The following is a 17,590-nucleotide window of genomic DNA, read 5'->3' as shown; positions in this document are numbered from 1 at the left end:
GAAATATGCTTTTTTTCCTTTCACGCATAAGAATTGCTTTTGGCTAGATTATTTCTTTATTTCTGATTCTTTGATATCTAAAATTAAAGGATATAACATTATAATTTCAAATCATGCTGCTCTGAAGCTTATTACATTATTTGGAGAAAAAGTACAAATACTTTTTAAGTGGTTCCTTTGCTGCAAAGATCTCTCAACAAATGGGACAGAAAATGGCAGATACTTTTCTAAAAAGAGACTTTCACTCTTTGTTGACTTTGGCATAGGATGCTACCATGGGAACCCATGGGGAGGAGTAAAAAAACTCAAGCTAGATTGTGATTTTGCAAACAAGTCACAGCTTCTTTTTTTACATACATCAAGTAATGTATTTAAAACAGTTTAACTGCACTGTTAAACCTATCACCTTATCTTTTTTTTTGTTTGACCTTGGATATTGCTAAAATATTTAATCAAATCATTTACTTGTTTGTTTCTTGTTTGCTTATTTATTTATTTATAAAATTTATTGGCTGCCCATCTTACCATAAGGTAATTCTGAGCAGCTTACAGTTACATATAAGTTAAGCATTAAAAGTTTAAATCAAACAAGGAGGGTGGAGCTGGCGTCGCGACAATACAGCATGCGATCTTGGAGGTCTGAGATCCCTGAGATCTTCACCAGGCAGAATAATCAGGCTGACACTGACAGGACCTCCTCTGTCAGTACAAGTGGTAGAGGCCAATCCCAGTGGACTGAGGTGGTCCCTTAAGTATCATGCTATTTAATCACTTATTAAAAAAAAGAAAAATTGTCTAAAGCAGTAGTTCTCAACCTGTGGTCTGTGGATCCCTGAGTTACTACTATCACAGGGGATCTGCAAAGACTTGAAGAAATGTTATGATTTAAATCTTGGGGGGTCCATGACCAGGCCCCATGGCAAACAAAAGGATATTTAAAGTGAGTTTTTGGTGAAGAAAAGACTGAGAACCATTCGGCTAAATTTATATTTTTAAAGGACAAAATAAACTATTTTTATTGTTTTTTTTATCCCAACTATCCTTTGAAGGATGTAAATCTAACCAAAAACTTAATAAGTTCTATATTTCCAAAAAAGAAATTTACTACCTTGAACAAAGCAATTATATTAGCAAAAGTGAGAGAAATCTTGCAAGTTGTTTTATAGACTTAAAAAGAGAATTCTTGTGCAATGAAATATTGTACCATCTGTTATAACATTGTTAATCAATTTTTGTTTAAAATGTATTCTGAATGGTAACATACTTATTTTAGAAGATAAGATAAATTCCTTTATACAGAAATGTGTTTTGCCATATTTATTAGAGGTTCAAGCTACTAATTTTATTTCACCTCTTTTGCTTAAAAATGTCACTAAAAAGTTCCTGCTTCTGACAGTTTTCCAATATAAAAAATATATTGGATTTTGGCCTTTTGTTGTTTGAAGATCTATACTGAAACCTTTTCAAATAAACCCCTAAACTCATTCTAAAAAGGCAACAATTCCAGGTTTTTCTAAATCAGGAAATTATATTACTGAGAATGTTCTAACAATTGAGAAATGTGGATGCTAGGTTTTAAGTTATTTTGTCCTTCAAAAGGGAGGGCCATAATTTCTATGGGTGCTCAGAAAGTTTTTGTTATATACATTTGCAGCTATTGCAGTCAGCTTGATTTATTTTGGTTTCTTTAAAATTTTATATTTGGGGTTGATAGATTTATTCAATGTCCAAATCATGGAAGATTTACTAACAGTATATCCTTACTATAGTTAAATTTATGCTGAGGAACACTTCATGGTTGCCCTTTTTTTCTTTTAATTTAGTTTAGGACTTCTTGCTATTCAGTCAAATCCACCCAATCCAGCAGCTTTTAACCCCAGAAAAGATCCACTGGCTTTTGAAGGCAAATTCTTCCAGCTTCTGTTGGTCAATTTCATACCAGAAATTCATAGCAGAAATTCTGAATATATCAATGGAATCACAGTAAGCTGAATAGAGTATAAAATTTTGTTTCACATTGATGATATTTTAGATATTTTAGACTAGATATTTTATTCCTAATCTTAATCATTAGTCAAGAATTTGAGATCCTTTCTAATTACTCTGTGTCCTGAAGAAAATCAGACTAGATGCCATTGGCTCACAGTAATAAAATGTAATGATTTCATTACAATTGCTATCCATCTATGTCATTAAAGAAAGACATGTTTGTGTATGATGATAAAAAAATTGGAGTCTACTAGCACTTTTCTAACTAATATTTTTAAGGCATAATCTTTCACAAGTTGTATCTCACTTCATGAACACCCATGGCATTCCATAATAGATCTCAAAGTGATTATTTAAGAAAAATAAGACATTAACAGCACTATCCAGTGAAAAATTGTTGAATAGATATATATGAGAAGGTTTCAGAAATCTCAGAAAATCCCAACAGATGCTTTGGGTTTTTAATATAGTACCATTATATATAGTACCAGTTATTGCTAATTTCCCATGAAACATACATTATCCATTTTTCTTGTCCTTCTTCTCTCCCCAACTTTTCTTCTTCACCTTACCCCAATTTATATCCAGTCTAGCCAGATGACACATGACGAAATGAACTGGAACTCAAGAAAGCTTATTCTCTTTAATTAAAAACTTTAGTTGGAAAACATGCTAGCAGAGTTGTGGTTTGTTGTCTATTAATCTTGATATAAGAATACTAAGGAACACATCTCAATTGATAAATTTTTATTTACCTTCTGTTTTGATTCAAATGAAAAAAACTAGATAATTATCTAGAATTCTCTTGAGTATTTGGGATACTCAAATGGATTCAGCATTGAATTTGAGATATTTGCTATATATTTACTTCATTGCATATTTACAAGATATTTTACATAAATAATCCTTTTACAAATTACAGCTATCTATTAAGAGAGGGACCTTACATTTTCCACACTTACAAATTTATAACTCGGCATCTATCTTATCTTTGGTTACTGACTGGAGTAAGTAACTTTAGAATTTAGCTCCTCCTTGGACTCAGCTTGAGAGTAATTATCTGACCCCACTAAAACCCTGGCAGGTATTGTGCAGGTATCAATTTCAACACCTATACTTAATACTGCAAGACATATATAAAAATATTAGTGCTCAGCTTTGACCCATTTAGCCATAAGAAGGCTACATTATAAGCCTAGTTTTAAAATAGTTTCCAAATCTGTTTTTTTAATCCGATAAACTGGGCCACTCATTATGTTATACTTTTGATCAACACAGCTCTGAATAAGATCTTTTTAAAACTTCATAGAATTAAAAATGTGTTTGAGTTAAATCTCAAAGTACTTCTTGTCAGTATATTTAACTTGTTGTTCTGAACCAGTCACTGTCTGCTCAAGATATATATGTTCTTGACTGAGTTACAAGTATTTGGAATTTATCAAGATTTCAAAAATTATGGGTAACTTTTGCAGGAGTTGGACCAGGGAATTATGCAACCTATGAAGGATGGATTATATATTGAATTGAGGAATATTGTTTATAGTATAGCTTGCAGTGGACTTTGTGGGGCTGGCCTTGGAAGCAATTCAGAAGCTGCAGCTGGTCAGCTGGTACCAAATATGTGGTACCTATATTAGTGGGGCAAATCTACCACTAAAGAATAACCTCAATATTACAATTACTGTAGTTCTAACTGGTTTTTAGGTCCATTGTACAGCCCTATGTGGAGATATCAAAAACAGATATCACAGTAGCCAAAGTTGACTCTGTTCACCAACTCTGAACAACTCTTCAGAAGTGGAGCAGCATAACAATCAAAGCACTAAATTAAGTTGATTAAAACCATCAAAAACCAATAAGGCTTTGACCTTGATTGAGTGTTGAAGACTTTGAATGACAGGAGGTGCTAGTTACTATATAATTTTATATTTGTCCTTTGTTTGTTACTTGTGATTTACTCTGCTTCATTGAACCCTACCCCAAATCTCAATTAATCAGTGCAATTCAGAAATAAACGAAATTTTTGAAATAGTGCTTTTTCAACAGAGAGAAAAATACAAGTTCTTCAAGCAATATGGGCAACTTCTTTGGAGTTCTTCTGTTCAACATTATTTCCAGAACTTTTCCTCGAATTTTTATTGTTCTAGCTATTAATTTTGTGGTTGTATGCATCTTTTAATGTAGTTCCATGCATTGATACTTTTCAATATATGTGGATAATAGAATAAAACAGACAATATGCAAAGTTTAAATTCTTTAAGCATTCCTGCTTCAAAGGAGGGAATAAAAGCATTAGTATTCCTCACATAATTTATAGCAAAGCTATCTTCCTTCCCACCCCATTATGTATCTGAATACTAAGCAAGATTTTAAATGGAACAATACAAAAATGCTAAAAGGGTGTTTTAGGCAGGTCTGGATATTGTAGATTTTTTTTTTTTAACAAAGTGTGATGAGTGCTACAATACAGCACACAAGACCCTAAACTTGTCTTAATCTCACACAACTGTTGTATTCACATTGCTGTAATGAAAGTACCTTATACTGTAGGTGCTAAAATATAACCAAAGTAAAAATAAATTTCTTCCTTGACTCAATTCCTGGTGACTTGGAGACAAGTCCATATAGTTTTCATGGCAACCCTACAAAAATAGTTTTCCATTGCCTTCTTCTGTAAACTACTCAAATGCACTTTTAGCCTGGTCTCACATCATGTGCATATTGACATGAATTACACAGGCAACAGTATTTAGGATGATCAAAAGGTAAGATTTGATCTTGCACCTAAATAGTTCCCCACACTAAGAAGATCATCTATGTCCCAGATATGTGAATGCTCTCAAATGCCTAGTGTCTCTTCTCTATTTTATCTCTTGTTGAATCCCTTCATTCCCTTGCTGATTTTTTCCACAGCATTCCATGCTCTTCATGCATAAGGACCTCCCTTCCAGATGATTACATTTGGAAGGTCTAAATCTAAAAGGAATAATTAAAATATGAATTTTAGGGAGCAAAGAGGATTTTTGTAGAACAACAAAATGAATGATGATCATATAATGCTAGGGGAATTGATGCTAGAAGTCAGTTGGTAGCAGGGTAGGACAGGTGATATCATTCTTGTCTGGGATTGAATGTCACACATTTGAACAGCCACTGAATGACTGGCTGTAACCTAAGAACCGCCTGTAACACATTTTGTGCTTATTTGTTTATTCAATTTATATGGCTTACCCATCTCACACAACTGCCTCTCTATGATGAGCAATCATAAAAACAGTTAAAACAAATGATTGAATAAAAGCTGATATTCCAACTCCAAGTGACTACAAATCAAAATGCTAAAGCTAGAAAACAAAAGCAGACAAACAAATGCAAATTAGAGTAATTATAAAATTTAGTTTGCTTATTCCTTAGAAATTACAATGTGATTTCTAAATTCAAGACAGTTTAATGTATTTTATCCATACTTGTGGCTAAAACATTTAAACCCAGAAGATTGGATTAAAGTTAACCAACAATCCATTAATTGCAAGTTTACATCTTGATACAGTCTTTGGGTCAAGAAGTATCTACTAAATTCAGTTACTGTAACATCTTAAAATAAATGCATTAGCTGAAGGGGCAGGATGGGATGCTTTTTCCATTAAGACCATAATGCCCCTATATTTTAAACAGGAACCCCAGTTTGAAGAGAAAGGTGATTCCTTTCTTTCCCATGAAGACAAACCCCTTATTATTGCTACCTGTTCTGTTATTATATTTTTGAGGATTATACTCAAAGGATAAATTGATGTTTTTAATGGCATATTGGGGTCTCAAATGAGGTAGTAGACACTCATACATTCTGTTTTAACTTTACTGCTGGAAACAAAGCATTGAAATAACACCTAATTGCATAAGACCTAATTTCACTGAGCTAAAAATCTAAATCTTTCAATAATAACTGTGTTGGACCTAATGGGAGATATAGTCTAAATGTAAATCAGACTACATTGTTTTAATGTAAATCAAAAACATTAAAACGCATTGTTTTTCTAATTAATATAAAATAACTTTCTACATATCAAAAATTGCTGTACAGTCTCCTGCTGATCAAAGATATTCATTTTTCATGTGGTATATTTATTTTAAAAAAACTGCTTGAAATCAATCTCATACAAAAATAAAAAATGATGAGCGATTTGCCAGTTCCAGTTAATTTATGGAATAAAAAAGATAAACAGCCATTATTTAAGATGTTTATTGAATATGAAGGCTAACTACTGATTGTATGATTTGTTTATTTTAGATTTAAATATATAAAAATTGGTATTGAGACCAAATTCTCCAGTTCTAGAAATTAGAAATCCTACCTAGAGGTATATTATTCCATCTATGGAGCACCCACATTTTTTAAAAAAATTCTTTCTTTCTTCACAATACTTCCCTCCTGAAGCGATTTTGTGCAATATCAACCTAAACTAGTTGGCTAAATTAGGAAAAAATGGATGTTTAATCACAAACCACCAAGATCCTGTTTTGACTTAAGAACCTGAGATATCATAATCAAGCATGTAGCTCTCTCCCCATCCCCAGATACAAATGAGTATATAACTATGACAGTTGCAACTACAAGGACCAGTCATATGTCTTCTTGTCCACCATGACTGTAACTCTGAATGGGTTGCCGAATGGATGGCTGTTAAATGAGGATTACTTGTAATGATGCCTCCAATTCACCAAGCAACAGTTTTTTTAAAGTGAAAATTACTTTTAAATATGGTAATTGTTAGTTTTATTAACACTAGTATTTAATAGGATTTGGAAAAGAAGAAAATGGCTGACACCACCTGGAAAGAGAAATTTGTAACATTGTTGTGCAGATTAATTAATTCATTGATTGATTCATCAAGCACACTATGATTTACCTAACAAGGCAGCAACCCTTTCAATGGGACAGTATTTATCTGATCTTCTCTACTGAATTTACTTATTAAATATATTACAATCCATGTACAGAAAGTAGGACCTGGAGCTTGCATAAACTTCTAGGAATTTATGGACATATATTGCAGTCTGTTTTGGAGCATTTTGTTTTAAAATATTGGCTCATTAATTGCTCATCCTCTTGCAAAAAGTAAAGAATTAATCTCTTTTCCCAAGTCAGGATCCGTAAGATTCCCCATGTGATTTTCTGGTGCATGGACAGAGTGCAGATCATCAAGCAATTGCCAATAATTTCAGATGGGGATAGGAGACGAAAACCATTCAGAGATGTTTGAGCCCAAACACCTCTCATTTTAGAAAGCACACTCTCTTGCATTACCTCAGGCACAGTCTATTTCCTTTTAAGTGCTACGTCTGCACTCTATGCCTCCCAATAAAGCTACCACCAGGATGAAGTCCTTTCTCACAGCCTGTCTGACCCCTAATATAGCCTCGTGTGGAGTGCTGAGCCATCACCCAAAGTGATCATTAATAACACAGCAGGAGCAATGCCCCGCCTCCTCCACCCCCATCCCACCGGAAGGTTGGTCCAGCTGTCGCATGGGCTTTGCCAGGACCTGCCTGATCAGTTCTGACCGAGATGCTTTGCATAGTTCAGGAGCCTGATGAGAAGACCTGGAACTCAGAAATCCCTGGGAGAAAGCTTCTCTCTATAGCAATCCACACATTAAATCTGGTTCTTGATTTATTTCAATTCATTGCCCTGAATGCCTCTGAGACATTACACAGAGGGGAATGACTTGATAGGACTCAGATCCCCATTTGTTTTGGCCAGAGAAATTAAAACTAACACACTACAGCTTTTCCCTGCGAACTGGTTTGTCAGGGTGACATGGCCAGCTGATTTCCTGTAGCCAAATCACAGGGGCCCCATTTTATAAAGACCGTATTCCGTCTTTCTTAAAGGGCTCTCTATTTCAACTCTTGTTTAAAAATAAAAAAATGTAAGAAGGGAAGGCAGCTATCAGGTTCAAAGTTGCCCATCAACAGTTAGCGTCTGGTCATTGCCTCATACCGTTCATGCCTTTATTTATTTAAATACATTTCAATTACAGTACTTATGTCCTACACGTACATCTCTCTACATAGAATAGCAGAGCTGCATTTTATGCAATCTTTCTGTAACTTCTATGCTAATGGATAGCTCTCAAAGAATCACTGCTCTCAAAACTATACAAGAATAATGGAAAATATTTTCCATTATGCCATTAAGTGTGTCTGAATGGTACCTATGTGAGTCAGAATTTGAAAGAGGAAGAAGTACTGGAAGTTAATGGTGCATCTATTGTAGAACATGTTTAGTTGGCATTTTCTATGGAAAAAAGAGGCTTATTATCAGTCCAGCCAGAAAAGATATATACCCAGTACTTATACATACTCTAGCCTGACTATTTTCCTTTTAGCTATTCAAAATGATGATGAAGTAATTTTAAAAATTGTTTTTTGATTGCAGGAAAATAAACCCCTTCTGATTTTTTAAAAAATGGACTTGAATACTTAACAGGCCCATTGAGCTCAGAAAGTAAGAAGGACTGGTTAGTACTTGGAGGAAATTATCAGAAATACTAGGCTTTAACCTTGAATAAGAAGTAAGAAATGCCCAAAAGAAGACAATGACATGCAAGGATGTGAGAGTTAAATCACTTGTGTCTCATTTTATTGGGACTGATCCCCTGTGATAGTGACGGGTGGGTAGGCAAAATTCCGAAATGTTACAGTAGAATAGAATCATTTGCATTTTGACAAAGGGCACATACAATTAGAGAACATTGGTTGGCTGGCTGGCTGGCTGGCTGGCTGGCTTTTTAACAGTTTCTAAAGAGGAAGAAGGAAATTCTTAAGGTCGTGATGTCTAAGTTCTCCCAATTTAATCATTTACTTCCTAATATAAAGGCCTGTTTCCCTCACTCCGGTTCAGGAGGGTTTCCCCTAAACATACCCTGCAAACATGAAGCAGTAACCAGGAGTAATATCAATGGCAGTGTTTCTCAATCTTAGCAACTTTAAAATGTATAGACTTCAACGGGTTGGCTGGGGAATTCTGGGAGTTGTAGTCCACACATCTTAAAGTTTCTCAGCATCTTCCCATTAATTAGAAAGGAAAACAACCACCAATTTGATAATAATTTCATTCCTTTATTTGCAACTGGAAGCCTCAGTAGATATAAAATGAGGCTTTTGCACAATGGAGGAATATCGTGATTTCTTTTGAACTGTTAATCATTCCCTCTCTTTAGAATCTCAGCTTAGGATCTTTCATTGAATTTCAGGCTGGCTTATCAATAAATACTTATGTTCTCATAGGCTTTATTTGGGAGACCTTAACTTAGGATGATTCACTAATAGCTACAGTGATCTTATTTTCCTGGGGGTCGGGGGAGGGGAATAAAGGACAAACCTGAAAAGGGGCATATCTCAAAAAGGTTCATAAAGATAAAAAACTGCAATTGTTTATATTTATTTCTTTGCTTTACAAATAATACATATATATAAATATATTGTAAAAAGATAACTCAATTTTCATACTTTCCACATGCATGTGAAAAACTGCATTGTAGTGCCATTTGTACAGCAAACACTGAATGGCCCAATTAAAAGACAAAAGTGAGTCTGAACAATAAATCAATCTATGGTAAGCTTCCTAAAGGGCTATTCTTTATAATACAGGACATATTGTCACTATACCTTTATCTCTTTCACCTCTTCCCATTAGTGCTTCTCTGACCTTTCATGAGCTCCATCTCACTTTGCCTTTTGGGGGACCTTCTGCCCTATTAGGGACACAGAGGGAGTAGGGTTTTCTGCCTAAGAAAGCAGGCAGGGCCAAGTTTATAATTAGCCCGCCTGGCTTTAGGCTGCTTTCGCTGAGCCCCTAAAGTAATTCAACCCACAAGCTGAAGATGAATCCCTTGGCATCAGCACTCTGATCAAGCTAGGCCTCTCAGTTTACTTTACTTGCTTATCAAGGAGTTCACTTTCACCATTGCAAAATCCAGGCATAGTTGCTTCAAACCCAGAAATGCAAATTATCAACTATGCAAGGTTTAAAGGGGAAGGATGCCCCTCCAAATGTAAAGTTAAACCCTAGCAGTAAGTAATAAATTCAATAAAAAATGTACAAATAACTAAAAATGTGCAGTGGTTCTCTGCACTCTCTAAACATGCACATCTCAGTGCATATTCTGTCCTTACACAGACACTCAACTATGTGTGAATCCATTTAGCTGAGATAAAAGATGCAGATCATACATCTTTAGATTCATTTTCCTAGAATCTGAATCTAATGCATGTTTCAAAATAAATGTTGTACACATTCAGTGTGCAGTAGTTCTTATATGCATCTTACAATATAGATATTTCCATAGATTTCATTATTAACAAGATTGATCCTAAGCAACATCATTATGTACATATATCTGGAATGCTTATCATACTGGTAGTAATCTCAGAGTCAAAGAAGTGACTTTCCTGTGTTTAAAACTTAAAGCTCAAAACTAGAAGATTTGTATGCCTCATGCTTAAAAATCTCACGGTGACATATAATTCAGCTATGAAGTAGAGTGGGGTATTTCTTATTACACTTTAACTCAGAATTGGATTTTGATTTAAACACTTTGTATGATCTCTGTTCCAATAGCTGTATGAAATAAAATTGGGCATCTACTCTAGCAGATGTCTAAATCACATCAGTCATATAAACACCATTCTTCACACTGTTCCAGTTTGTGTTATACAATTAATATGCAGTTACCAACTTGACTTTCTCTCCATATTAAGAATGAGATTATCAAATGTTCCAGGCACACACACCAGCATCAGCAAACAGAATTTTCTGTAACAGAAAATTACAGTTGGAATTTAGCAATACTTTTTATTACTTTATTGTAATATCTAAGTCACTACCCTTGAAAATAGAACGGGAGTATGAATAAATATATAAGTAAGTGTAAATCTCAAATATATTTCCAATTCAGTTTTCTCCAAATAGAATGAGAGTGCCACAATGAACAGGTGTTTTAGGAAATAAAATTTTAACTCACCAAGTGGTAGATAGTAAGGAAAATGCCTTTGCAATTGCCAAAACTCATTCCCTGTCCATATTGAATACAATGAACAGTATAACCTAGTGTTAAGATCCTATATAATACTGTTCCACAAATTTCATAAAATAGACACAGAATATACTGTAGACAGAATTCATATCCTAATAACTGAATCTGTGCTTTATCAGCACTGCTTAACTATGATTCATTTATTACTCATGGAGTGACTAAACCAGGGGTCCCCAACCACTAGTCCCCGGACTGGTACTGGTCCGTGGAACAATTTCTACCGGGCCACCGGTTTGCTGGGCGCCGCCATCTTGTTTTGATGAAAAAGTGCTTCCGGTGAGCTTTTCCGGGTAGAAAGCGGCGTTTGGGTGCTGAAAGAATCCTCACGCCTTAGTTTCATCAAGGGGGGGGGGCAGCTTCGAACAAAACTAAGGCGCGAGGATTCTTTCAGCATGCATGGCAAGGTGAGCCAAGCAACCGTCCTGAAGCCGTCCCGAAGCCCATCGACACAGGTACAAAGGAGGAGTTGAAGGTGGCGGGGAGAAGCAGAGGACGGCTGGCTGGCCGGTCGCTCGGCTCACCTTGCCATGCGTGCTGATGCCGGTACCGGGCCGTGGATGATTTTGTGATACCGGTACCGGGCTGCGGCACAAAAAAGGTTGGGGACCACTGGACTAAACCACAATATATGGGGTTCCCATAACATTGTAATGTGGATAATTAAGCTATCATAGGTGGCTTCACATAGCCACCGAAGCTGCCACCAAACAAGGTGGTAATAGTTTAACAAGATTTGTGAAACATGTTAAATGCATTCCACTCTAATGCAAAATTCTTTATTTATACATAGTGAATACATACATAGACTATACACATAGTTTATATCCATGGAGGGGTCAGAAAAGGTCAAGTTGCCAGACACGGTCTTATAATTGCAGCTCTCCTCTTTTTATGTATGTACTGGTACTATTCATTCAAAAATGGAGAAGGTCAACAGGATATAAGCATACCCACATACAATGCTGAGCATGATCCATTGTGAAATAGCAGATATGTGTCCAACTGCTACTAGAGGATGAAATTATCAGTTCCCTGATCAATTAGGATTCAGGAGACTCCCTGCAAGTTTCTTTGTTATCAGTAAATAGACCTACTAATTTGTCAATTTCACAAAATGGCAGGAAAAAATATATGAGGAAGACATCATCCTAATATACTCCACTGGTAGTCAAAGGGAAATTGTTCACTTGCTGGAATTTTCGAACTCTCCTCCATTCTTCTTAGCAGATATTGCTGAAAAGACTTGATGAAGATCACACTTGGATAACTGAATACTGTCTAAAGTTTTAGACAGATGCCAGCAAAGACTTAAGTGAACCAACTTTCATGCATAATGGCAGTTATAAACCACTTGTGATGCACACAGCTTTGCAAACATGATGGTTTTATATCAGGTCATTTTTAAAAAACACATCTATCTCAGTACATGTAATATTACAATCAACATTCCTAAAATAAATAAATCTGTGTGTCAAAATAAATATCTTCAGTCAATCCTATACTGCAGCACTAATACATTTCAGCACATGGTCTGGAGGCGATCCAAAATATTTGGAGAATCAAAGTCTAAATAAATTGAATTAAACAATTAGGTCTGAAATTGGGATTGAAACTGATATCGTGGCAAGACAAAAAGTCTGTTGGAGTGTCTGGCATGACAATAGGAGACCCAAGTCTGTGCTCCTTTCATGTAGTTCTTAGGTGGCCTCAGAAACAGTATCTAAGACCCTAATATTGCTTCCAAAGCTCTAACAGACAACACTATGCAATAAAACGCACAAAAATACATTCATGGGGGCATAAATCCATGAAAAATAAACATAACTTAGGAAAATACATTATCAAGGTAATCACATGGGTACGTATTTAGAAATAAATCCACTGAGTTAATAGGATTCTCTTTTAGTAACTGCATTCAGGATTATAGCTAAAAAAAATAATCAGTGAATAATTTCCAGAAACAGCTTTTGAGCCTCCTCCTGGAGAAATATGTCTGGGGCAATTACTGGGAATGAGTAAGAGAGACAAGAGAAATGAGAAAGATCAAAGGAGTTCATGGATTTTCCTTAAATTTCCATTCAGCTTATCTATAAAAATGGAATTCTTCAAAATAACCTACAAATAGTTTTCTATGCTACATTATGGAGACAATTTGTCTTCTTTCAAGCTGCTCCTTTAAAAAAAAAAATCTCAGTCCATCTTATAGCCCTGGACTTTTTTAGTAATCTCCCATCTGAGTACTAATCAGGTCCAACCATTCTTAGCTCTTTTTGAGATCAGCCAATTGGGCAGATGTATATTTAGAAATAGTTGCTACCACCTTAATAATAAAATGAGTGCCAACTCTTGAAGGACAACTTCAAGGCCCTGCTTTTCCTCTATCAGTCTTCATCAAGAGCCTGAACTAGACAGTCCTTCAAACAGAAGCCTGTGGAGCAGAAATACCCAGTCCAACTTTCTTGATTTGTCGAGTTTTTCTAGTGTTTGACTTTTTTTCAGAGGATTGAGCAAAAATTATTTAGTTTGAGGGTGGGGAGAAAGATGGCCTTCTTCTGGTAGGTGGTAGTCATCCTGTATCTTGAATCAAATCACAAGACATATTGTGATGTCTTCTTTCGTTCAAATCAATCTTTGGCATCTTAGATTAAAATCAATCTTTCAAAGCCATTTACTATGTACAGGTTCTCTCTAAAATGGTTTCCTTTGCATTTCATATTCATCCCTTTACCAACATATTTATCCAGCATTTCTTTGTACAAAAACAATCCCTTTGACAAGATACACAGAACTTCATCATCAGTCAAAAAGTTTTTTTCTCTGACAAGTTGTCCTGAAAACAGGAAGAAATGCTTGTTCTAAGTTTAGTATTCATGTTGTATCTCACAGCAATACATGTTCTTCCTCAGCTGGCTAACAATTCAGGTTATATATTGAGCCTCAGTTCTTGTGGGTTCATAACTGAAGTATGATCTAAACATATGACTGAAGTTCCTAGCTCAAAGTTCATAATTTTAGCCTGTTGTTCCAACTCCAAATTTTTCATCCCTCAACAAGCCACTTAGGCCTCTTTTTCCTTTGCAGATACTTGAGGGTTTAGTCAAAGTTCCTAGATCATAAGTGGATGTCTGATGATAGACATAAACCCTCACAAACATAAACACACGTGTACTGACTTGCACCAGTCCTCCTACCTCAAATCAGCTGACTGTATCCCATCTCTCCATAGCAACACAATGCATGCTCTCTGTATTCATATGCTTCTCACCTTCTTATTTCTTTATGCAGGGTTGATGACACCTGTTAGGTGACAGTGATGTGCAATGCATCCAAGAACTTGGCAGTGAGATATGGAAAAAAATGGCTCATCCCCTTCCTTGGCTTCACAAACCTGGTACCACATTTCCATAGTCTCATCTACATCAGATTCTTTGCACTAATTTCTTTTACTCTCTAGCCTTTCTTTGGTATGCCACACTCCCTAGCAGAGGTTAAATGGTTAAAAATGGTCTAAACATCTCCTGAAATCCAGTTCCAAGGCAACCCATAAAATGAGGCAAAATGAGGCAATGGCTCTGGTTGAGAGTTCTGGGGGAAGAGGCAGTACTAGAGGTATGTGCCACATGTTGGGTCCTAAGCTCTCTAACTTGGCCTGATGCCCAGTGGAGCTGATTATTATTAGGATGGAAATACTTAATGGTCAGTCCATTTGGCTTCTTTCAAAGGGTCATTATGTACTTGGTCCCAGGGATCTTATTGTCCTTGGATAAGTCCTGCTGAGCCTCAGTTCCTATAGGAAAAGGAACACAGGTTGCATTCCTTGATAGGTAAATGGAGGCCTCAGAAAAATAATCAGTTTCCACTTCTTGCTTCAGTGTTAATTGCCAAGTGTAGCATACATTCCTTGGGCCTGTAGTTCAGAGAATTCAAACAAGCAAACCAGGTCAATATTTGAACCTGTGCTTGGAGTAGAATCCAGCCATTTCATTGCTTCATACTTTTGAGAAGGTACATTTTTGGATCCCATTCAGGATTAGGAACATGTGTGATTTACTCTTAAAAAAAATAATTTCCAAAGCCATGATTCAAAATTATTTCCAAAGCAAATATATAGGTATAATTTCTGTTAAATCAATCTGAGCCTAGAATTTTATTCTGTGATAGTTAGAGGCCTCACGTTTCTATACCAAACCTCAAAGCTAATTACCCCAATTGTTCATGATTTCAGCAGAATTATTTGGAAGAGAGCAGTGGAAAAGGAGAGGCATTTTCCTGCAGGTGTTGCTAGAATCTTACCACCCGGGATTCCAGCAGTTATCATATCTGGAGAGTTCCAGACCCGAGAACTCTATGTTCTTGAAGAAAGAAAAGGAAGATTCCCATGATAGAACTAAGTACCAGATCCCCCATTCCATGGCCTTTTAATATCAAGGCAAATTCTGTTGGGTGGGAGGATGGGATAAATTTTGATACATCAAGCAACCAGGGGACAAGAGGATACTTGTGCATTACACAAAATCCTTGCTGCAAGATGTTTCCAGTATGAAACATAGCTGATATCACAACATACATTTCTTCAATTTGGTATCACTGTGCTTAAGAACAGATATAAGTTCTCTAGTTATGACTGGTTGCTTGTGACTGTTGAAAATTATGATGAATCTTCCCCAGAATTACTTACGACCTGTTTTTAAAATTACGGTGGCCCCACACAACACAACATCATATTTTGGGCACTTGGCAATTAGCTCACTTTTATGGCCATTTGCAGTATCCTGTGGTCACATGACTGGGATTTGCAACTTTCTTGCCAATTTCCATCATTTATTTTTTGTTTCTGGCAAAAATGCCAATTTTGTTTCTGGCAAAAACACGAATCCTTTGTGGATTTGCACAATGACCCTGGTGTTCTCTTAATGACTGCCATATTCACCTAATAACACTAGTGTTTACTTCATAATTGCAGGGAAAAACAGACATAATTTTAAATCCAGTCATGTGATGCCTCCACTTATGACCACAAGAACTTATGATCTTAATTCTGGACTTAATTACAGTTGTAAGTCGAGCACTACCTGTACTTACATTCACAACCAAACTAGAATGTCAGGTGTGCAAGTGGCACGCATAAAGGTAGTATAGGTTGGGGCCTGGTCTTACTCCATTTCACTCCATTGCTTTAATTTACTCAAGTTTGCTTTACTAGTCCTCGACTTAAAACAGTTCATTTAGTGACCAAAGTTACAATAGAAAAAGTGACTTATGATCTTCTTTCAGAATTACAACATTTGCAGCATCCTCATGATCATGTGATCATATTTCAGGTGCTTGGCAAATGGTTCATACCTAAGACCGTTGCTGGGTCCTAAGGTCATGTGATCTCTTTTTGCGACCTTCTGACAAGCAAAGTCAATGGGGAAGCCAGGTTCAATTAACAACCGTGTTATTAGCTTAACAATTGCAGTGATTCACTTAACAAATGTGGCAAGAAAAGTCATAAAACGGGGCAAAACTCAACAAATGTCTCACTTAACAACAAAAAATTGGGCTCAATTGTGATCATAACTTGAGGACTACCTGTAGTTTATTTGATTACCTACCTCCACACTTTATTCAACTGCTACACGTGGTAGTCATTTAACTCTTCATAAATAGGAAAACTGGCATTGAATAATGTGCAAAGTCTTGAACATATGGCAGTTATAGTCAGTCCAATTTAGTTCTGTCCCCATGACAAATACTTTCCTTAATCTGGGAATAGTTAAAATGAACAAAGAAAAGATTGCAGTCGATTGGATTGCAAGAATTCCACTTTCTTCCACCAAGAAACTGGGTTTCTTCTGCCTTAGCATTTTATCTCAGCACAGGGACCTTTGGTTCACTTGGGAAATACACAATACAATTTCTATCCTTTTATTCTACAATTTCTTCAAATCCTATTTTATTTTTAGTTTTTTTTCCCACGACTGTAATTGTGTTACCATATAGCTCTTTCTAATTATTGTAATCACGGCAGTTATTGTAACCACTCTAAATATATAAAAATCACTCTTTTATATATTTTGGTTCAATGTGCCTTTGATCTAAGCATGACCTCCATTATTTATCCACAAAAAGAATGATAAAGGGTTTTGAAACATGATGCCTATATATCACCCTGTGTTTGTAAGAATGTCTTTTTATAATGTAAGTGCTTAGCTGCAGTCACTCAATTGTTTTTTTAAAATATTTTTTAAAAGGTATGCATATGTACACAGTTAAGATTTAAAAACAAACCAACCTAAAACCATAGCAGGACTTCCCACTTGTAATTTCTTAGGGCTGGACAGTAGTTTGTGGCATGTGCTTATGCTATAAAAACCAAGTACATTTCTCCCACTACTGTACTTTTACGCATTGGTATACAGCACTTGAATATGTTATACAGCAGATATTAGACTGCATTTATTAATATACACCCACAAAGTCACAATTCTTTTTGGAGAAATATCTTACCAAATATACTG

The 17,590-nt window shown here is 35.8% G+C and overlaps 1 protein-coding gene across 1 annotated transcript in view; it reads right to left on the bottom strand.

The window, feature by feature from the left end:
• MYBPC2 (myosin binding protein C2) overlaps window positions 1-9,724 on the bottom strand; it is a 50,751-nt gene extending 41,027 nt beyond the window's left edge. Inside the window, exon 1 of the mRNA XM_087915797.1 lies at window positions 9,661-9,724. Within this exon, the coding sequence (XP_087771923.1) occupies window positions 9,661-9,685 (25 nt within the window). The 5' untranslated portion in view covers window positions 9,686-9,724. The remainder of the gene's footprint in view (window positions 1-9,660) is intronic.
• Between the last annotated feature and the right edge of the window lie 7,866 nt (window positions 9,725-17,590).

The sequence above is a fragment of the Pseudonaja textilis genome, chromosome Z (assembly GCF_049901715.1).
Source record: "Pseudonaja textilis isolate UNSWEBS1 chromosome Z, rPseTex1.2, whole genome shotgun sequence".
Taxonomy (NCBI): Eukaryota; Metazoa; Chordata; class Lepidosauria; order Squamata; family Elapidae; genus Pseudonaja; species Pseudonaja textilis.
The sequence above is the reverse complement of the archived record's forward strand: the minus strand, read 5'-3'. Positions and strand labels throughout refer to the sequence as shown.